The sequence below is a fragment of the Apostichopus japonicus genome, chromosome 12, assembly GCF_037975245.1.
Source record: "Apostichopus japonicus isolate 1M-3 chromosome 12, ASM3797524v1, whole genome shotgun sequence".
In the NCBI taxonomy this organism is placed as follows: domain Eukaryota; kingdom Metazoa; phylum Echinodermata; class Holothuroidea; order Aspidochirotida; family Stichopodidae; genus Apostichopus; species Apostichopus japonicus.
Genome location: NC_092572.1, coordinates 11,205,248 through 11,229,455, shown reverse-complemented (window position 1 = coordinate 11,229,455; position 24,208 = coordinate 11,205,248). Strand labels below are relative to the sequence as shown.

At 35.6% G+C, this 24,208-nt stretch overlaps 1 protein-coding gene across 2 annotated transcripts; it reads left to right on the top strand.

The window, feature by feature from the left end:
* Nucleotides 1–1,451: 1,451 nt before the first annotated feature.
* On the top strand, nt 1,452–23,209 carry LOC139977038 (uncharacterized). Of its 2 annotated transcripts, XM_071985997.1 has the most exons (22): nt 1,452–1,847; nt 2,858–3,133; nt 3,685–3,981; nt 8,411–8,722; nt 10,083–10,397; nt 10,853–11,170; nt 11,501–11,824; nt 12,250–12,573; nt 12,765–13,094; nt 13,922–14,032; nt 14,437–14,482; nt 15,482–15,564; nt 15,978–16,014; nt 16,402–16,448; nt 17,483–17,647; nt 17,916–18,026; nt 18,158–18,312; nt 19,237–19,356; nt 20,625–20,730; nt 21,035–21,101; nt 21,814–21,916; nt 22,797–23,209. In XM_071985997.1, the coding sequence occupies exons 1-22, from the start codon at nt 1,790–1,792 to the stop codon at nt 22,929–22,931; spliced, it is 3,840 nt and encodes a 1,279-aa protein (XP_071842098.1). In that variant the 5' UTR covers nt 1,452–1,789; the 3' UTR covers nt 22,932–23,209. The 2 variants fall into 2 exon arrangements, with proteins under 2 accessions (XP_071842098.1, XP_071842099.1); XM_071985998.1 differs by lacking the exons at nt 10,083–10,397; nt 10,853–11,170 and having other exon boundaries at nt 1,453–1,847.
* Nucleotides 23,210–24,208: the final 999 nt, after the last annotated feature.

Here is a 24,208-nt window from a genome sequence, read left to right as displayed (position 1 = left end):
CACGTGTTAAGGAAGATGTTTTTGTTGAGTAAATAGGATTTACAGTAACAAAAATTGGATTGAAATTAATATTTGTAATGATTTAGAGATTACGATATATTTCAAAATTTCATATCTTGAAACTCGGAAATGCTGAGCAATAACTTCATTTTTGCTGAATTCAAAATATCAGTAAAATAAATCTTCCTAAAGTCATCATAATACAACTTTAGAATGGAGAACCGGCAATCGATTTAATAAAAAATAACTGGGATCGAGATTGACAAAAGGTTTCATTAGTAAAAAAGAAAATGCTCTTGCTCCATGACAAATGTTAAGTGAGAGCCGTGCTGCTCTGTAAGTACATACACTTGATAACGGCATTTGTATGGTGCCTTCCCTACTCATTTGCGTTTTCATCTAGGCACCTGATTGAAAGTAGCAGACAAAAAGGCAAATTAGAAAACGGTGATAGTGCCATCTATTATATCATCAAGTGGTAAGCGTTCTTTGTTGTTGAGTTATTTTTACACATAAAATAATTAATTTATTAATTTAGACCTTTAATTAGGAGAACATTTCTCATCGGAGCAACATAACCTTAGCATAAGTCATCATTCCAAAAGGTTGCTATATATCCAATGTTAGATCACCATTATGGATAACAAAGGTTAAAGTAAATAGGCCTTGAATTTGACTGACCTCAGTTTCGTTGATATTTTAACTTCGTACGCAAAATTCATAAAACAGAATTCATAAAACACGCATTCATAAAAGCAAGAGCATCAATACTGTTATAAAGTTATATGTGATATGTCAAAAATCATAAAGAAAGGAACATCTAACAGTGTAGAGATAACTGTTATGATTTATGTTAATAAAAAGAAAGTTTAAGTGGAATAGAAGTCCCCAGTGAGGAAGAAAAACAGGTTAAGACGAACAAGTCTGGAATAAGAACTAACAATCAGAGAAAACAAAGGAGACACCGGAAACACGCCCGCCCCACTATGTATCTACATGTCTACGAGGGCAGATTACAGTGAAATAGAAAAATACGAAGGCATAAACGACAGGAAACGTTAGGAATGCAGACATAAACATAGCTTTGTATCCGTGTTAAAGATTAAGTGCCGTTAAAACGAGTTACAGGAATCCTGATAAAGTTGCTGAATCTAGCGTTGTAGTAGTGCACGGAACGACGATTGACCACAAACAAAGAGGAGCTGAATCACCTATGTAGAAACACATACTTTGAACATAAATGTTATACTTTAATGACTGGTGATGCCATAAAGAAATCAACGAAGGAAAAATTATTACTGAGAAAGAATAGTCAAAAGATCAACGGGCAGACAATCCTACCGAGTTCAGTTTATATCTCTTCCCTAGTACACTACGTGTATAAGGAAGAGACAATAACATAAAGCGTTAATACGGAACGTATCACATCTGTAACCTTAACTATTTTAATAACACATCCACTCATAATGCCATTCGTTCGATGCCCGCAATACCTATGACGTATCGACGGTAATGTGAAAGTTCAAAATATAAAATAAGGACAAAAGTAGTACGTGATAAGAGGGATCCATGCGTTCCATTGATTTATTTATGTAATAAGCTATAGCATATCACTTTCGAAATTATTGTCAGTCCGTACAAACAACCCTTAATCACGGCTACAGCTTTGGGTGACTAGGAAGTTGAAATGTAAATAATCAAGCAAGAGGAAAACCATTTCTAGCTATTTTGTTCCATTCGGAGGAGAATCTGACTAGGTAATGCCGCCAGTGCTTCAAAATCATCAAAGATGGCTGTAGGAAACGGTCACGGGAGTAAATTTATTCTCTTATTAACGTTTCTTAACAGTGAGTACAGCTCTGTTTCCTGGTATCTTTCTAATGGTTAGAATAGGTTATAGTTTTAACGAAAAAGAATACGAGAAAGACCCATAAGAATATCATTGTTTCCTGTATTCTACCTTGCTAATACACTTCCTTAAATGGTAATTGTTAATGTCCTAGTCGTGTAGTTTTGTCCATTTGTGACGCTTGGTAGGTCTTCATTATCAGCACCAATGCATTAGTCTATTGAATTATTCACAATCCAACAGACATGTTATACACCGCGGTGAGGATTGAATGGAAAATGTTTATGACGAGGACAATCTTCTGTGACTGAATTTGTCATATTCAATTTCTCCGTTCATACCCGGTAAACGTTGTTTAATATATTGGCTGTGCACTGCATGTGTGTGGCTTGTGTCCCTTTTAATATTTGTTAACATGTTAACAGGGTAACATTTGCTTTAACACAATGAATCGCATTTCAAAGGCGTTCTTACTTCATTTAAAACCGTCCGTACAACCATATAAACACGTAATTCCCTCAAAAAGTTACAATGGGCCCCTTAATTATATTTATATTACATCAAATGTATTGAAAATTGCACCATTTAGAGGAACATGCATGCTTGAAGAAAAACACACCATTGTGATTTGAAAATACCATCTCAATATATTCTCGTTTGACCAAAATGTAACCCTACTAAAGGAAGTGGACCGCAGACGTCATCTTGCAACGTGTTCTACAATTCGTTACTACTGGGATATTGTTGTTGTCGATCTATCCTTGGTACCTGATATATTTGAAAAACGTGGATATATGTTAAGAAGATGAGGGTATTCTCAGTTAGTTTCTCTAACGACATCGTTTAAGCTGCTGTTACCAGATGCATCTACAAATACCTCCAACCAAGAAAAGAAAATAATACCTATTAAGTGTAATGAATTTATATAACGTTATTCTTAAGTGCTTCAAGCTACTTTAAATATATATATCTGATGATTTGATTTATACATTTTGTTTATGATTACAGTGAGAACATGTTTTTGCAAATATCAAGTTCAGCTTGTCCTTGTGAGCCAGGACGTTAGTTTAGAATGCAGAATTGCACCTCAACTACACACGTTGTTATGGAAATATAATGATAAATACATTGATCTGAGTAAATACAACAAACCGCCCAAGAATGCTAAAACAGCCACGCTGAATATTACAAATGTGGGATTTTCAGATGCTGGAAACTATACTTGCATGCAAGTACGGAATGAAGGACGCATTTTAACAACAACATTTAAGCTACAGGTTCAAGGTATATAGATAATTTTATGTATCCTATTTAAGAGATAAAAATACGTTCATATCGATACATGAATGTGTGCAATCAACCAAAACATGTAGTATGTCTCAACTAGAATTTCTGTTAGCTTGTTATAACTGATGAATTGACCTTTGTGTCATGTCATGATATCGCCGTTAACATTTAACCTAACACTATTACACTATCATCATGCAATTTTTAAAGTGTTGGAAGTATTTTTTTATGGTAACCGTTGCTTTCGATTTCACCATCTAAACCCCATCAAACTCTGTGTAATAGGGAGACTAGGCATGCATTTATATTGATCAGAACTATTAATACTCAACAATCATTTATACGACCCTTCCTTAGAGTTAATAATACACTATTGCTTAAATTTCGAAAGGCACAGTCTAAACTGAAAACTGTTTGATAGCCTGGATGACATATTATTTTCATACATGCCTCTGATGTTCATCTTTGATATGTTTTGCGAGTAATGTATAGAAATTTAATGATAATACCACATCTCAGCGATTCAAATTTTCTTTTTAATTTCGTAGGCTTTCCAACTGTGTCAGTTTCACAAAACACTACAGTTGAAGGGGATTGTATTTCAGCCACTTGTTGCATTGCATATTCGATGAATCTTGAAGAAATAGTATTGTTGTGGTATATTGGTAATGAAACAATAACTGGAAGCTTCGTAAAGCAATTTCAAGAACAGACATTGCAAGGTTTATATACTGAATGCAGCAATGTAACTTTCACCAGTTTACGAAGGTTCATCGACCAGAATTTACAGTGCATAGCTCAAAATGAGTTACAAGTTTCAACAGCTACACAATTACAGGTTTACTGTAAGTTTCTCTTTCTTTGAACAGTTTCTTTACAAAAACACACAGCAAATTGTTACTCATTGAAAGAAACTTTCCCAAATATCACTCCATAAAGAATTTGAATTTGAATTATTTTGTTGTTATATTGTAATGCTGTATCTTGATATGAATTGATAATCATATCCATATTAAGAATGTTAAAAGCAAGCACAAATGTAAGTTAACTTACAAGCCTAAGCCTATATGTAAATGACGGTGCTTTGTCATACTTATATTGGGGGAAAATAACGTCAACAAGTTAATACCACCCTTTTATTCCCTGATTCCGTTGTTATAGGATGAATATCAGCTCATCTCTTATCGTATTACAACATTTTAAGGAGTATCCCTGACTTAACCTATACGTGTTTGAACTAAGTGTTTCTCTTTCACTTTGATGACACGATGAGTGGGTGTATTCAACTTGCTACTGATTTCTGAGAGCGGTTGCAACTAGTAGCTTCAAAATTAACGGTAAAGATGAACGGTGAAGATGCCAAATATAGAAAACGGTAGAATATCATATGCGGAATAGTTCATTGGTAGAACACCAGCGCTCTCGGAGCCTATTTATCCGTTTGAAGATAAGCACTCCTGGTACATCACTCTGTGAAGGTGACATAGTAGGGAAAAATTCACCTTATGCAGAATATCTCTGTCTAGATTAGTTTGCTCTGAGGTCTCTGGACTTGGGACCAGACATTGGTGGGTTAAACCTGGTTTTATGAGCGCTCGACCATCCCACTTCCCTCAGAGCAAATTGCTGGGGTTGTATGTAGCTCCATCTGTCTGAATGCCTTTGAGTTTCTGCATAGCCAGATGATGTAGCTCGCTCTGAGTGTGATATTGGCTGCTGTATCGGTTATAGCCTTCTTCTTTCCTTTAGGGATGCCCAAGGATGCAAGACATTTGTTGACTGATGTGTTGCAAAAGCCTCTGCTTCCTACTTCTATCGGAAAGTAGTATGTAGACCAACCTCTGCTCTCGCAGTCAGCCACTAGGTCTTGGTATTTACACTTCTTTCTAGCATATGCATTTGCCAGATTCTCCTCCATAGGAACTGTAAGCTCTACGATGATAACGTTCTTTGTTTTCTTGGAGAAGATGGTGATATCTGGTCTCTTAGCGGTCTCAGTAATTTCTGGAGGGAACACTATTTGCTTGTGTTCCTCATCCATCAAGAATATCCAGTCACTGGCCTTCTTCAGGATGTTGGTTGGCTCTGTCTTTGGAAGTGGCAGGACTGGATTTCGGTACGTTGTGCCATCAGCTGTACGAAAGGATATTGTAGAGGTAAAATCCACAGTCTCAGATGTATTGAATCTCTTCTGGTTTGCCTCTACGATGTACGGTGCCAGACCTGATGCAATTGCCCTCAGTGTTTGGTCATGGCGCCAGTTATACCTTCCACTTTGTAGTGAGTAGCTGCAACCATTTAGGATGTGGAACAATGTGCAATGACGAAGATGACATAGTTGGCAGAGTCCTAGATTGGTCTTCCCCCACAGCTTCAGATTGGCAGGAGAAGGAAGTTGATCATGAATTGCATTGATGTGGAAGGACAGCAATTCTGGTGTCCAGATATACAGAAGTTTCTTCCAGGAGGTGTCGACCTGCATGGCAGACTCCCATTTCAACCACTGTCCTTGTTTTGCACATCCGTAAAGGTAGACCAACATGTCCTCCTCGTCTACATCTTTCACTAGCCCGGTGAGGCATTTCCTATGTTCTTGGTGACTCATGTCTCTGATCAGCTTCTGGTTTCTTTTGTAACCGAGACCTGCTCTGTCGGTCTGGCCCCTAGCCATCTCATTCAGGATTAGGTGGCGTTCTTTTTGTTCTAATTCTTTCATACCATTCCACCTGGCTTTGCTTTTCTTACTTTCCATGCATTTCCTGTAGAATGTCTGGGTACTTCCATCTCTAGAGTGCTTATTTAGATGGTACTTGGTTACTTGCATACATTTGACTGAAGTGGTGAGCTTTTTCAGTTGCAGACCATAGTGTTTCCTGCTCCTATACAGAGCGCTGGTGGTGGTACATCTGCTTATTCTTGCCCACTGCTTCAGGTATTTGGTGCATATAGCTTCTAGACTTGTGATGTAGGTAATTGGGAAGTTGTAGATGGTGAATTCCCATGTCATTTTGGGTACGCTTGCATTGTTGTAAATCCACAGCTTCATAATTCCACTTAGTTGATTTGTGTCGGTTTTCTGCAGCATCTCTGACAGCTTTGTTTTTACCAAGTCCCTGATGTTATTGTCTTTCAGGTCATTGTAAATCATCTTCCCGAGGAACCGCATGGGTTGACTGTGGATATAGGCAATCTGCTCTCCGTCTATTTCTAGTCCGGGGTCGTATGCCACATATTGAGTTTTGTGTCCTTGTTGCTTCTGTTCTGCATTGGGGACGACCTTCTTCATGGCATGGGATCTGCATTTGCTTGGTTTAGCTTTCATGGTCCGAGTCCATTTGAGGAAGATGTTCATTGTATCAACAAGTTCTTGACAGCTTTCTGGGCTCCTAGCTATGAGGGTTTAGGTCATCTGCACATGCTTTGGCAGATGATGTGATGTCAGATCCACTCATGCAGTATCCAAGGTGGTTGAACTGGTCTAGGAGGTCGAGGCACAGGTTGAAAACGGCCAGGAACAGGATGCAGGAAAGTGGGCAGCCTTGGAAGACTCCAATCGTGCACTGTATCCAGTCAGTTGTCCAGTCAGTTGTTTTGACACGTATGAATAGCTCATCATAGTACTTATTTAAATATGATCTTCCTGATGTGATCTGGAACATGATACCACTCTAAAGCGAACTGTACAAGATTGTGTGGTACAGTACCGTATGCATTTTGCAGGTCCAACCATGTTGTCACAATCGGTTTGCCATTCTTTTTGGCATCTTGGAGCATTTCAGTTAGTGCTTCTGTGTGTTCCACACATCCTGATATCTTCTCCATGAAACCCTTCTGAATGGATTGGTCAATATAGTTATTGTTTGTCAGGTAATTGATGGTTCTTTGAGCGAGAATACCCATTCCGAGGTTGCCACTTGAGTTCTTCAGTGTGATGGGTCTGAAGCAGGAAGGGTCACTGGTGTTCTCTTCTTTTGATATAAGAATTGTCTCTCCCGTTCTCCAGCTCATAGGTATTGCAGCTGTTCTCCAGATACCACAGATTACTTCGTGTAGTAGCTGTGTTGTTCTAGGGCATTTTTTCCACACTAGGTAGGGAATGCGATTGGTGCCCGGAGCACTGGCATTTCTTCTTTTCTGAAGGTAGCTATTTAACTCTGACAGACTGGGGGGTTTGGTTTTGAATGGCTTGGTCGGCTTTGGTGGTCTCTTCAAGCCCTTTAGAGGGTGGCATTTGTAGTCACGCCTTTTATCGCTGTTGACATTTTTGAAGAATTTCTCTGCAGCTGTTTTACTGAAGGAGGGAGATCTGGTCTGCTTCTCATTTAGTAGACGTTTTGCATATTTGTGTGGATTTTGTCGAAATTGATGCTGTTCTTTGCTGGCAGTTTTTCTTTGCTGCGATTTCAGCTCTAGTTTCCTTACTTTGTTGTGTAGGCGTACAAGCTTAAGGAAATCCTTTTTCAGATTTGTTGAGTGCACTTTGTTTCCATCTCTTAGGGCTTGTTTGTATTGCCGTTTAGTGTCTTTCTTTAAGCGCCTTAGCTTTCTTTGTTGTCTTGAGCATTGCTGTTTTTTATCAGTCTTTTTGGAGACTGCTGGTTTGACTCCAAATCTGTCTACGAGTCTCTTGTAGACCTGAGTCTCCAGATTAGTCAGCTGCTCATTATGCATTTCACCTATTTCTGTTGGTAGTTCTTCTTATAGTTGCTCATCAAAGGATTTCCATATTGAGTCTTCAGATGGCTTTGGCAGATTTATGTAATCTTTGACTTCAATGTTTCTGCAATTTAGGTGGGCTTCTTCTTTGGTCTTTCTTTTGTGATAAAAATTCTTGCCTGTCGACTCGAAAGCACTGTGGGGTTTATCCTGGCCTTCTACTTCTTGGGTTGGGTGCGCCGACTGGTTCGACTTACGTCTGCCTTCAGTGGAAGAGCATATATATGATAATGGAAGTGAATTATATAAAACAGCAGTAAATAGGAAGGAACTAAACAATTTTCTATAATGCCTTAATTATTTGTATTCTTCATTTAACTTACCGTGTAGCATAATCTGTTGGAATGTATAGGGTGTTTTTTCAGTACTATAGTTAAATGTCACGCTCTCTGTGCAAGGAAACCTTTAATCTCATGGGGTTATGTTGATGTATATGTATTTATATGTATAATGTAGTGCCATAAAAAATGAATTTGAAAAGTAGATTGTAAGCTCAATAAGGTTTAAGGTTGTTAATTACTGACCGTAAAGGAGTTTTCTTTTTCTTTTCCATCCTAGGGCCACCTCAGCTTCACATACTCGTAAATAATAAGGAAATAGAGAATTCTATAGATGTAATAAAAGGTTCAGAACATACGTTTAAGTGCATCTCTTCGAATTCGAATCCAGAGGCGGATTTGAAAATGACCATTAACACAGCGAATACCACAGTCAGTAGTAGTATCCAAGCCAAGAATGAAGATGGAACACACTACTCTGAAAATAGTCTTTCATTCGTAATACAAGAAAACATAACGTTGGTGGAGTGCATAGCATTGGGAAAATTTAACAAGAGTGGAGCAAGAAAATCGATTAAACTGTTTGCATACGGTAAGCAATGTAGATATAGGTAATAGGAAGGTCAGCTTTGTTCATGGAGAGATGCATGTTTAAGAATGTCTTAATCATTCCGAAACGTGTGTGTTTGCTTTCGGCTACATATTTGAAAAGTGAATCATAATAGACTATCAAAGACTTGTGATCGCTATGTGAAAGATCTATTTAAATGTTAAATAAGTCAGTTATGTTCATTGCTTTCTGAATTGTATTGGTAAGTCTAAGAAATGTTAATGTTACAGACTACTGTATATGAACATGAACATGGCCATGACACCATTCGCCTATTCAGTGAACTTATATATGTAGTAGTGAACAGTATAGCAGGGGTTACAATCCAAAACCAATGGTAAATTCTCAGTTGTAAATGTGTAGGCATAAGTGTGGGGAGCAGAATGTAGTTTCGTTTTCAAAGCGCAACTGATTTGCTTTTGTATAACAGATATTTGCACGACTTAGTGAATTTGATCTACATTTATTATATGGTATAGACAATTTGTTACTGCATGGAGTAGAAAGCGACATGAAACAAAATTATCGGGGAAAATATATCGTAATTAATAAAACTATTGATAAGTGAAGCTTTTGTAGCACTTTTAAGCAATATTTGTATATTGTATATGTGCTGCTTCCAGCCAGTTGTGTCATATTTTGTAATGCCAGTTCCACTCTAAATTTTTCTTCTATTTTATCATACGTGGAAGTTATAATGACTGTATGGCGCAGTCTTGAACGTTCCATTTTATGGAAAGCGTTAAAAGTACAGTCTCATACCAGTATGAGAACGATTACAAGTAAAATCCTTCGATTCCTTCTTGTTATGAGTATGTCGAGTATCAGTTAAATGCTGTTACGGCAATTTCTAGTGTTCATCTAGAAATAGTATATTTAATAGATATCAAACATTTTCATTAAACTAGTACAAATACAGTTGCGTGAAGGCGAGTAGGAATTCAGGCAACTATGATAAGTGCATGATACAGCTTCCAGGACAACCACGAAATCATATACTATTCTCCATCGTTTTTATCAGTTAATGATTTATCTTGGCGGAATTATTACGTATATATCATTGGCAGAAGATAAAACAGTATTATAATGACAATACTGAGAGGCAAATATCCTAAATGAATCATTCAAAACTCACTAACAGCCTTCAAAGAAAAACTATTGAAAGAATAACTCAGTCTTCCCTTAATGAAAATAAATAATACGTTGTTTCATAGTGTATTATGTGATTTGCGGCTTTATGATGTAATTCAGAATATTGCTAATTCATTAAATCATTTTACCATTAAAAACAATGTATTTTTATGAAGATGTATTTATTTAGTGTGTATTTTATGTTTATTAGATCTGCCTCGCCTCGGTATTGCCTTGAACAATGACGAGGTAATTGATACAGTGGAGGTCATCAAGGGACAGAAGTATAACTTGACTTGTAAAGCACGGTTTTCAAAGAAAAACTTTGATCTAAGATGGACCATCAACAATGCATCTATTGGTATAAATGCAAATAGTCTGTCTTACGAAGACACGAACGGTCATTTACCTGCAAACCTCCATATATCCCACGTTTTCCAAAGCAATTCTACGATTGTTGTTTGCTCAGCAGATGGAAATAGCGAATCGTTTGAAGTAACGAAGAGGATAGAAGTGTTAGCTTACGGTAAGCTATGGTTCATAACTGATCGTCAGCTGACAAATACATGAACAGTTCCTCCAATTATGCATTATTTAAGGCTATAATCTTTTGAACTTTCCACATTTCCTCATAAGACATAGACCAAGCAGTGAATATATTTGTAATAATATTAAATGTTACCTGGTGTCCGATGCTACACTTACAGTTGGGTATCAGAAAAATACAGTATTATATGTGTATTTTTCCATGCCGTTAACGTTACCTGGTACATCCCAGAAATCGCGAAAATTATTTGCATCTCGTGCAAAGGTCGTGTTAGGGTGTGTTAAGCATGCTCCACAGTTTGGAGATCGAAAGCAAAAGCCGGCTCATTGTGCCGGTAACTTCGTGACTGTTGCATGTTTATTCCATCAACTATTTAAATGCCACCTTTCGAAAACAGAAAATCCTAACTGATAGCAGTTCTTTTCACTCTGCAGATGTTCCAGATCTTAATATCATTGTCAATACCCAATCCGCGGTGGGATCAATCGTAATTTACGGCGACCCAGTTGTGAATTTGACATGTATTGCTGCAAACGCGAGTTCACAGCTGGCTGTTGATTGGATGAAACATGGAAAACGGTTGGAACAGCAAAATGAAAGGATGATTACACGATTTGTTGAAAATCAAAATAGCATAATGACAAGTAATGTGTCAATTGTTTTACAAGAACATTTCACGAATGTTTCATGTGTATCGTCTGGTGAGAGTGAGCTTCAACGTCAAGTGACATCACTGGTTATACAGTACTACGGTGAGAACTTGGAATACGAGTACAAATACAGTGGTTCCTAACGCAAAAGTTGTTGTTTGATACAGGAAGTAGTTGATGTTTGGTCGTTTGCAAAATATTTTTGGCATTAGGACTTGCAAGATGGCAAAAGGTATTGAAAAAAATATTTATATGGTAATGCATCGAAAGGGTTCCGTAATTGTTGAATAAAATATGTAAAGTCTTAATTAACTTCTGCTGATTAATGTTACCGAATAGGCTCTAAGAATGAAGATCTCCTTTCACAAGGTAAAGCCAGGTATGAGTTTTGATGCTCACTGATGAAAATTACATATCAATTTTTCCCCCCAGAAAATCCGAACTTGACATTGTATTACAAAGAGGATATCTCTCCAGTGAGTCTCCATGTATACGTAGGCACCCGTGTGAGGTTAACATGCAACGCTTCAAATGTGGAGTCATTTGATTCGTTCGATTGGCGCGTTGCTGGACTCTGTGCAACACAGGGAGAGAACTACTTTACTAAAATGGTAAATGGCTCGAATGAAGCATTGTCTGCTACAAGTTTGGATATGGCGGTACAACGTGCAGAAGTAGTTGAAGTAACATGTGTAGCATTGGATAAAAACAACACCGTCCGAGATACATCTGTTACGTTAATCATTGAGTTTCATGGCAAGTTCATCAAACTATATTAAGCTACTTTTTTTTAAGAATGAAGCCGGCAAACTTGATCAATATTATATACATATATATATATATATATATATACAATATATATATACAGTATATATATATATATATATATATGTATATATATATATATATATATATATACAATATATATATATATATATATATATAACATCAATGTTATATATATTACATGTATAATTTTGTGTATGCCAGCCTGAAATAATGTTGTAACAGAGCGCTATCTAAGGCAGTTGTGTGTGGAAAAAGTTAAATACTTGGTTATATGATGAGTATTACATATTTGTTGTTTCTGAAATGTTCCCATTGGTATGATTTTTATTGAATTTAATTTTACAGTACAGATCTGTAAGCCAATGAAATATATATTTGCATTCCATCTGCAGATTTGCCTGAAATAAGTATCACGTTGGACGGAGTTAATACAACTGATGGAATTATCCAAATGCGTTACGGCACTAACCATTCTGTCACTTGTAATGTTAAGGGTGACATCTTATTAGCATACATACTGTATCTCTCAATAAGTGCAACTCCTGAAACAAACATAACTAATGGATCCCAGGTAATTGAACGCAGAGGCAAATACAACAACGTCCCGCTAACTCTTACTTTTCAAGCACGCTCAGAAAATGTTTACGCGGAATGCAAAATAGAATCTCCAGTCGAAATGAGAAATATATCCACTCACTTGCAGATCGCAACGTTTGGTGAGTCACTAAAGATTTGATTAATCTCAAATTTCAAATGGTTACAAAATTTTCGACATCACTTTGCTAAGGATAGTAATTTTCATAATTACAACTATATTAAACACTTATTCTAAAGAGTATGAACGACCATGCACTGTAAGCAAACCATTGTATTACTTTCAAACATCATTTATTTGGTTCTTCAACAGCATCTCCAGAAATCATCATAGTTTTCAAAGAGGAAATAATGAAAACAAATATCAGTATTGCTCCTGATATAACCCATAAGCTAACATGTTTAGCAATGGGAGGAAAACCAAATGTTACCTTGGTTTGGTTGACCAAGTCAAGTGAAGTTTTTGAGGTAAATAGTACAACATACGCACAAAGGAATGACCAAGACCAATATTTCGACATATTCAATGATTTGTACTTTCGTCTTGAGACAGAAATCGCTCAAGTAACTTGTACAGCTGATTCAGAGTTGGAGGAACAGAGGTGTAACTCGACAGTTACTCTTCTTATGAAGCCTCAAGCTGGTAAGTTAAATTGCTACGGAAACCACGAAAACCAGTGGTGCAGCTAAGAGTATTGGTCAGGGGATCGAAAATGGTCTGTAGGGGCGCTTTCGACACTATCTTAGCGGAGCGCCAGCACAAGTTGGCGCGGAGCGTACAGAATTGGTTTGAGTAAATATACTCCCTAGACCGCCGGAAATGACCCTTGCAGGGCCTTGCTAATATTCAGATCAGCGAAGAATAAATAGCTGTCAGAAAATTACACCAACATAATGTGACAAATGTCAATAGGTAGATGAGAGCGCAATAAAAAAGTCAATAATCACGAACTAGTAAAAAGTAGTAAAAAGCTGAAAAGGGCGCAGGCAGTCCATTTAAGTCCGTCGCGGGGGGGGGAGGGGCATCCGCCCCTGACTGTATGGACGCTCCGCCACTGAGTCGAAAACATATTTACTTGCGGCATTCATGCCTATATGACTTATTCTTACCTAGTTGATTAAGTCAATAATGCTATCGTAATTACATACAACCACCCCTCCCCTCTCAAATTGGTTTTCTATTATATTAGCTATAGCCGATGACATTTCCCTTTATTCTAACCCTTTGTCTGGACAACCGAACACTATTGTTCTCTATTGTTCGACAACTTGTGACAGGCATTTCTTTTGTTCCATGTTACCAGTTGTGAGGTCTAAATATATGTACACATATATACCCCCCGTCCCTCCAAAACCCTTTATACACGCACGCACACCCCAACTACAATTTCCGTTATATGGTTTACCATTTTCTTCATTTGTTATAAACTGTGCTTAAAATTATCAGTTATAATTCCTTTTGTATTTTAGAAAGCACAGACCTTCATTCATGGAACCTTAACAAGATCATCATTACCCCTGCATTGATTTTGGCTGCAGTCCTCGTGGTTACATTTATAATTTACAGAAACGTGCGTAGATGTAAGTAAGATTACGGTACATATCTAGTTTTATTTCTTGCTATATGTACAATTTCATACGGGATCTGCTTCAGATCATACCTATTTGCAAGGCACTCAGTGGCTATTAACTGTTATGAATGACCACACTACACACAGGAATTAAACCAATTCATAAAATGAATATGAATGATAATCATGTCTTCTTCGGTTCAATTTTCGGTCAAAGGTGCACACATTCATGATATTCCCTCCTACTTTGAAATGACAGCTTTTGTCAACTTATGGCTATCGGAAAGTGGATATATTTTACGTTGTGCTTATACTATTAAACTGTTTAAGTTGTTGACAGCTTGTTATTTCGATTAGATACATAAGTGTCCTAATTTCTACAAGTTCAATATCTCTGTTCATCTTCTCCGATAGTCCGTCCATTTTCTATTCTTGACACAAGGATTGCAGCAATTACCCGGTAAGTGATTTCAAGTATTCAAGTAATACATTTTTGCAACATGCTGCTTAATGTGTTAAAAGAATTATTAATTCACTAAAAAAAGTTTATGGATCAATCGATTAAAGATATGCGTAATTGCAATTGTCTTAATACTTGCTCAATTACCACCATTTAATCGTAGTATGAGAACCATTGATCAAAGAAAAACAAAACATTTATGATTGATACAAGGAGATCATGCCTTCAGTTGTAACTAATTAATTTGTTCAAGTTAAAATGCATTACCAATTTGTCGTAGGGAAACAAATTATGCTGAAGGTCATATAAGGGAACCCTGAAGATTATGTAGAGAAAACATATTATATAGTGTGGTTGAGTTATCAATATGAATACCCCTGCCTCCCCCACAAAAACCCAAGATTAATGTGAATATTTAGCCTTTCACTGAGATGCAAGCTTATACTACATGAATATCGTTAAAAAAAAAGGCGCTCGAGGGTTTCATTGCCCTTGTCTATGTCATTTGAAGATTACAATTTTGCCTCAGGCCACCCTGTGAGTTCTTAAAACTTTATAACTGTTGTTATTTTCCATCTCTTGATTCTTGAGATTTTATGAGTAATCCAATATTTTGATAGTTCTAGTGTTCGAAACTAAAAGTTAAATATCAGCAAAAATAGTTATTAACTTCTGTGTATTTATAAACAGAAAAACATAGTTTTCAAACAACAGGAAATACAGGTCGGCTTAAACATGAAGTGCAGCAGAATGAAGAAAAGCGCAACATAGCACTTGTTATTAAAAATATCATCTCAAAGGCACAGTAATGTGTTTGTTCATTTCAATGATTCATAACGAATAGTAACTCATCCATCGATTGCTATTAGTTTTGCTTTTCAACACTAGACTCTGATTAGATAACGTAATACCCATCCATCCACTCGTGCATGTTTGTCAAAAACCTACTCGTATATCATGTGATAACAGGTTTTCATTTCTTTAATCGTTGCTTTGTAGACCAGATACGGAAACCATATGTACTTCATTAGATGACACGATAGCAGGTGGTGAACATATGGCTGCATGTTCTGCACAGATAGGTATAACACCAATGTTGAAAACTAATACCCGTCGCAATTACTGACGAGTTATAATTTTATAATTGTCCCTGGCGATGTGACCAACACATATTTGTAAGGAATGTCCCCCTGAGATTGTGAGAGCCTTACAAGTATCTTCTTTGAGATCAACTTTAAATCTCTAATTTCATTTTTTTTTTTATATGTTGCACGTAATAGCCAGTTGAGTTTGACTTTTGCATTGTATGACTGTCACGTGATATTCCGACTATGAATAAGATGACTCAATACAGCAGCGATACACTTGAGGTGCGATTGACTTGAAAATTAAAAATGATAGTCTGATGAACAGTAATACAGTTCATGTCATGAAACAAATCGTTCCACTTTCTAACATATTAAATTAAAACCAAATTTACGTCAAATCCGAACAGATCAAACTGGCACCACATCAGCTAACAGAAAGCAGAGGTATGTTATTGACTCAATAGACCAAATACACCGTAAGAAGCTAGTTTTACAAACATTGTGATGTTTAAAACGAACATGAAACAAATTCATTTCATAATAAGTTGAAAGATACCACAACTACTGTTAGGCATCCGTCATAAAGGTAATAATAATATGGCGATCGTTACAAAGCTCTCTAGATCATATTGATGAAGCACTGTACTTCGAATCATGACGATAGTGGTTCGAGTTAAATTTTGTTGAAGGCAATCTGCGGTCTATACACATTTCCAATATAGCATTTATTTTAATCAATATGATGACAGAGAACACGCACATCTTGCAATTAAAAAAAAAACGTTTGCACTACTTTTTGCTATCAAAATAGATGTATTTCTTTTGTTGCAGCATGGCGCTGCCAAAGGTACCGCGAGAGAACAGGCGTTCTTATGGAGGTATGTATGATATCGATGTTGTTTATGCACACAAAGTTGTGACTTCAACTTGCTTCCTATAAATTATATTGGTAAATAAATGTGCCATTTGGTAGTGATATCTTCATGAAAAACTCATAACAGACAATACGCATGCTTTGTACTGTGATTACGTGTACTGAGGCTTCTGTGGTAATACGCTAAGTAGTCGCCTGTCATCTTAAGCTATTAAAACTAGAAGTAAAGATTTTCAAATTTTCTTATTACACCACCTTGTGATGCAGATTCACCTTGTTGACCTTAGTTACACATTAGTTACTACTTGTTACAAATATGTATATATTAACAATCAGTATATATGAACGCAATGACAACATGAGTTCATGAATAGCGCAAGATATTTCTATAATTGTAACTTATTCGTACAGTACGATAAGTGGATTGTAGGGACTATGAGGGTGTGAGAATGGCACGCCAACTAACTGAATCTCATGGTTAAGATGTCACACAATGTACATGGGTTGATCAGTTAGGAATGCGAAAACGAGACAGCCGTTAATCAATAATCATACCTGTCAGCATATGTAACTGTGGAAAAATACTAACAGACGAATTCATTACTCAAAGGCTGTTGCCTTCAAATGACTGATTACGACTCTAAATAGCTATCCCTATGTTTGACTTGTAAGTATGACTTGTAAAGATGGTTCAAACTGCAGATTTGAAGCATTGTGCAGCAATGTGTCATTCACTTTCTGTTAAAATATGGACACAAGTATTGGCGAAACCCTTTAGAGTAGTCTGGTTAGTCCAGTCAATTATTATGCATAGGATTGTGTGTTTAGTATTTTCTGTTTGTAAGTCCTTCTCAGTAGCAATTGGTCATTAATGTAGCACATGTTAAAAAAATTATAACACACAACAGCTTCAACTTATTAACGTGTACTCACCTTTTCCAGATTTAACTGATAAAGCATGGGAATCTGCATTAACTTACAAATATATATTAACACATTGATTACTGTTGTTAAGCATTTTTTTTTAAATTTACTTAGACTACGCTAGTCTCAGAATAAAGTCCTTGCACGCGAAAATTTACAAGAGGCATGAAGTCTGTTTCGTACTTCATTTGAAGAAAGGAATGTTACTTGACAGATGGATGGGAACTATTGTCAACAAAAATGGTAACAAGAAGTCGGTTTTCGTCACCTCTGTGAAAGGTACTATTTATATTTATATCTTAACATATACAATTATAGAGGTACCAACAATAACAAGGGTAGCGTGCGTGTAAAGACATAACCCGCGGAATTGTTTAAACTTTGCAGATGTATACTCAGAGGTGTATGGGAGTATTAACTGAGTGCAATATGATATTGACATTTAGGAAGTTAAGGGGAAATATGAAAATATGTTTTGTTCCTAATTTAAAAAAGCGACAAGAATACACTGAAAATACCACAACTTTTGATTGTCATCAATCTACAGAAGACAGACAAGTAAAGAGAGAATATCACTGGGATATGTACGTTCAGAAGGTCATGGAAATGCCTCACCATAGAGCACTGATAAAAACTGTGGGGCTTTGTATCGACAGAGGTATGTGTTAATACAATTACTTGAATCCATTTAGTATAATGTTTGAGCTCCTTTTCGAAGTTATAAGTGTTATATATCTACTAAATATCCATTTATCAATTTAATGGGATGTTTTGCTCTCTTTCTTACAGTGAATATTTTCCTTTTGCAAAACTATCAACCGGTTGGTACACTAGATGATTGGATGGTAGGAAAACAACAGACCGTCAGCTCTTTTACAACCGTAGAAGTGTTGGAATATGCAAATCAAATTGTAGCTGGAATGGAAATGATCGTTACATATGGGGTAAGGAGATATCTCTGTAACTGACATAATTGACTCACCTTGAAGTGAAGGTGAAAACAAGTCCCAAACTACCAAAAAACAAACTTCTGATACAAGTAGAGCAACATGATGAAAAATTATAAGTAAAGTTCCCTTTGGTACAAAGTATAAGTATGAGTATTGGGTTCTAAGCGATATAGTGACAATATTTAATCTTGTACTAGTAGTGTAGCCTACTATTTACAGAGTACGACTAATAGTAACGACTACTACTATATCCCAGGAGGGTGAGCACCAGTAGAGGCAACTAAAGTCTTCCAGTGACATAGAGCGATTACTTAACATGACTATCAGCGTTTTACACTGATTTATGCTCTACAAACCTACAGAACAACAATAATTGCCGAACAACAAATTCTAAATAACCGCATGTCATGTCGTCATGAAGGCAAACCACCTAGTAAATTAGTGTTACTTCCTTGATGGACGTCAATTACCATTTAAACTACACTAATCAGAAGTTTTGAGCATGCCCAGAAAATGAGGGTCCCGCACAAAACTGCACATTAGGCTCAGAGCACGACATTTAACTTTCATGATATGCTGTTTCTAATAACATTGTCATCGCACAGTTCAAAAAATTACTTTTGAAAGGAAATACAAATCTTAAAATTAAACTCGACAGATTAAATTAAAAACTTGCAATGCATGTGATTGAAGCCTATATGTGTGCAAGATATACACAACTACGCAGTGTGTGCTCTTCAGATAACAATCAAGAAGAGGAAAGTTTAGTATTTTTGTCTCACGCAGTACGCTTTCGAAGGTAATATCCAAATATCATTAACTTTAGTACACATATCAGACGTACGTTATTAAATTTCATCAAAGGCAATATTCAGCGCGACGTTTCACAATGAAGTTTTGTCGTTTACTTGTTCACAGTTTTTGCACCCTGGACTTTCAATGAAAAAAATTCTGTTGACAGAAAGAAAGTGCTGTAAAATCTATGACTTTTGTCTCAAAGAGGATGTCTTGAAAAAAGTCGATTTGATTAAAGGGAAGGTAAGTATATCAAAATATTTAATTGCAACGCACCGTAGTGTTATTTTTTTTTTTTTGAAAGCAAAATTATTGTGTAATGGCTTTTGTTTTGGATTTTCGTGACAATCACTAAACGATATTAAAATGTGTGTGAATTAAAAAGAACAAACAAGTTTCCAACAATTTAGTTATCTCTTATAAAACAATAAAGAATGTAGCCCACACGTCAGCAATGGATAATATAGTTTAATAGTCCTCAGGTAATTTTTTTAGAGATAATAGCAGTACCAGTATCAGTAAGGAATTTCAGAAAAGACTATGAAACACTTTGAACACGTTTTTATCACACATGAGCTCATTTGAGCCCTGGTTTCATACCGAAATGTTTGGAATTCATTGTAGAACACATCCCTCTCCCACAAAACAACAACAAACTGGTATGTCATGCGATTTAATTCGAGGGTAAACGGTCACTACTATACTCTCTTCAATTTCTGTATTTACTTTTGTCAGTTGAAAGTTATTGAAAAAATATTGCAGTGTATAAATTAATATGGTTGCTAAGAACTCTGTGATAAAGACGTTATGAATATATATATATATATATATATATATATATATATATACATATATATATATTTATATATGAATACAAAGAAAAATTATTCATCTTTGGAAAATATCAAAGAATTATTTATAAGTTCATCGGTGAATATTGAATAAGAAACGGCTTCCTTTAAAAATATAAAGTTGCCTTTGATTCTGGAATAAGCAAAGAAAGAGTTATATGACACCTCAAGGCCAATTGAGGGTAAAAGTAATTTATTTCAAAACGAATAAATAACAGGTAAGAAGCACTTCATTTTTAAAACAAAAATGACAGTTATACATTGGTCAGGTTAGGTGCAAGTGATACGTCACAAATATGCAAGGGTAAACGGTTCGTGATAACTGAAGTACTTATGATTGTAGTGCGCGTGCGCGCTACAATATTGGCATTATTGGCCAAGAAACTTAAAGTTTTATATAGTTTGTGTACATTTGAGGTTTCAAAGACTGCTAGCTGCATAGCCAACTTATTATGAGCCTTTTACGGCGTTCACAACCGCTCTCACTTTGTAAGCACCTACATGACTATACTCCCTGGTATGTTGTCTGCCCAAAAAATAACACCATGAACAAAAGAAAAGTTTTTCCAAATACTGTAAACACTCCACACGCAGCATACACTGTGTATTTGCAGGCAGATGCAGTGCTAGGTTCGTTTTGTCTTTTGTATGTTTCAATAGGAGAATAGACCGACCCTGCCACCAGAGACAGAAGAACGCAACGAATATACTTGGGCAAGTGATTCCTGGTCTGTGGCAATATGCATTTGTGACGTATTTGCATACGGTAAGAAAATGATCTTTCCTTTAATGATCTTTAAACAAGACACAATTGAATAAACAACGAACTTTAAAAATAATTTAATACGTAAATGGAATTACACAATGTTACTTTTTACTACACTCTATGTAACTATACAGTCTTTTCCAGCAGAATTATCAGTGCAAATGTCACTGATGTTGTCGCAGTTCCCTCTTCAAACAATAACCTATTTTTTGCACTAAGTGACATTTACTAGACAATGTGTTTCTATTTAAATTGATCAATTAATACATTTGTTATAATGTTGGACGGTTCACCCTGTTTCAAGCTCATGGGATAAAGGTGGACATCGACGGTGAAACAGAAGATGGACAACGTGATTTACCAATTGATGTGTGAGTTTGTTTACACTTCGGTCAAATATTAAACATTAATTTTACTCAACGAATTTCAAAAAAAATTGTCAAGGAAAGAATCTTTTTGCAAGTCTCGTTTCCCACAGACTGTACCAAAAATAAAAAAATAAAAATTGTTGTACTAAAATAAATAATGTTTTATGAGGTAGCATTGGCGCCTTGTGGGTTGACAAGTCTTGTAAATAAATAGTAGAGTCATACAGTTATTAGCTTGGATGATCCTATCAAGATATAACATGTTGCATATTAACTTAATTTATGCAATTAATTGTTTTGCTGTTTAAAATATGTACACGAAAAGACGTTATGTTCTTCTCACTTTTACAATAAATGAAATTTTTGTTTGTGTACGTTCTGTGACATTATGTAAGTAAAACAATCACAGACATTTACAGTTAAAAACATGAATCTTTTCACTGAATATTTATTTGTAACTTAGCATAATGGCATTTGGCATTCCAGGATTGACATGAATTGAACTCAAATGTATTCATCTGTTTATGCATGGAGGTATAAAAGTATGTATTCAGATTTTGAGGTTTAATATTTCCTTAGAAATTACATAAATCCTAACTAAGGGTCTTAATTTACAAGGTTTTTCTGTCACAAAAATACAGTGTTTTCTAACATTATAAAGACAATTAATGACTTCTGAAATGTGATGATGTGATGTCGTTGCTTCTGTTTACAGTCAGAACAGCTTACAAGAATGTTATTCCAAAGATCCCATGAATCGACTTCCGTTGCGAAATTTGAAAGAATCATTATCGACCTGGTTATCGGAAGAGGGCATCGTGAGTTTATTAAATGAAATATACGTATATATTATGTGATATTATCGTGACAACGTGCTACCGTGATAAAAAATGCTCTGGGAATAACATCTTTGCTTTGAAATTGACGTTTTTGTATTGCATTTGAAACCATTACTAGTAAATGTAAATGCCTATTAGTAATTTTATTAGAGAATGTTTTACGATAATTTTACATCAATACATTTGTGAACTGTTGACAATAAATATTGGCCAGCAGGAACCAGGATTGGTTACGCCAATTTTTGTGAATTAATATTTCACATCACTTTGCTTTTGCTTTTGAATTTCCTATATATTCCGAATGTTAGAGAAAAAAATACCTTGCATTGAAGTTGAACTAACTTGTCAAGTGTGTGACAAATCAGAAGTATTGGTCGTTAAACAAGAAACACCTTACAATGAATTTTGCTGGAATTTTTCTCGAAAAATAGTGAATTTAAACATACAAATAGAGTGATATAGCTCAGATAAGTACTGTTACCCTCATTCACAAATGTTGAAGTGTAACGTGGTAAGTCACCAGCAAACATAGACATATAGGTTATGCACAAGGGACGGAACAAGGATTTTATTAAAATGTGGGTGTGACCTTGAGTCGTTGAGGATCCTCGCATGAATGGAGTTCTTACAGCCCTCCGCACCCCCCCCCCTCCAAAAAAAAAAGAAAACAAAACCAAACAGTTTAGACGTCAAATGGTGTATTCTGATAGAGTTGCATAATTAACCCTATAAATAAGGTCAATTATTATGTATTGTGCTGGTATCTACGTTGAATTGTTTGTAGAATATTTACAACCTTCCCGTATTAAGAAAGATATATTTCCTGGAAAAAAGGATTGCTGTGCTATTGTTATTTCAGAAACTGATGCCAGACGATGATAGTGAAAGCAGCAGTTGCTCTTCGCCAAGCGTAAGTGATGACGAGGATGGATACATGTCGATGAGTGCGCACGTAACGGTAGACAGACATGATATTATTACGACTAGTCTTTAGAATATCATTTCGTCTTACAGATCTGTATTAAGACTGGACTCGATTGTTAGTTTTGAATCACACGAAAAGTTAGTGGACCTTGGTTTCTACTAAGCATCACTCAGTTGTTATGAATTATTTGAACTTACGTTGGTTGAAAGGTTCGAACGTACGCATGTTTTCAATTCAAGCATACGTTTTGCTAATTCTTTCAGAAAAAAAGAATATCTTAAAATGCGTTTTCCATGCTTCTTTAACATTTCTAATGTATTGTGCACATAATATATTATAAAAGAAAATAACATAATAAATAACAAAAATACAAATCGGGTGGGTGAAGGAGGTAGGTGGGTGAGGGGGATGAAAGAGGGGTTAAGGGGCGTTTAGATTTCTTATAATGTTTTCGTATTTACTTGAAACAAGTTAATCATTCTGAATAAATAAAAACAATGTATTACAAAATGGTTTGTCCATAGTCTACGTTGTTACAAAATTTAAGCAAACGCTTCTCTCGCGGCTGAGTGAATTAAGGTCACTAGCTAACCTTTCCACAATGTATGTCTTGAAGACATGTACGTTTGAGTCATCAATTCATCTTTGTCTTCTTGTTGAAACTCACAAAAGATGGCCTCTGAATGTATAAACTTAAGACGATTGTTCGGTTTTAAGTGAGTTGATACTCATCTCCTTTCATTGATCAGGAAGTTCGTAATATACATATCGATTCGCAAGTCTCATTTTGTGTTTTAAATGTTCTTAATTATTTGGAACGAAGCGTGTCAGATTTGCAAAGATAGCACGTTGCATTATTAATATATTGTGATACAGAATGTACCAACATGTCTCAATTGAAATGTTTAATAAATGGAAACTTTAACAATGAACGAAAAACAAAAAATGAAAATAATGAAACTACAGATATGAACGCACTGTGTAAAAGATATTCACTTGGCATTACTGAATTTCAAAGATCAATTTCTTGCCACGATTAGCAATGTTATTTTAAATTCATTGAAACATCTTATAATCAATTTATGTCTGATGACATTCTATGATGCTCATATATTCTGTTACATATATTTGAAAACAGCAATATATTTAAATTTCAAAAAATTGACAAACATTTTATAACATTTAAAGGTACGTGAGAATATAATGTCGCTTTCTCATGGTACGATAAAGAGTACCACATATTAATATACGAAAATCGATTTTCAACATAAAAAAAAATTGTATTAAATTACACTTACATTGTATTTCATTTAAGTTTCTTTATTCCTTAGTATCCTTTCATTATG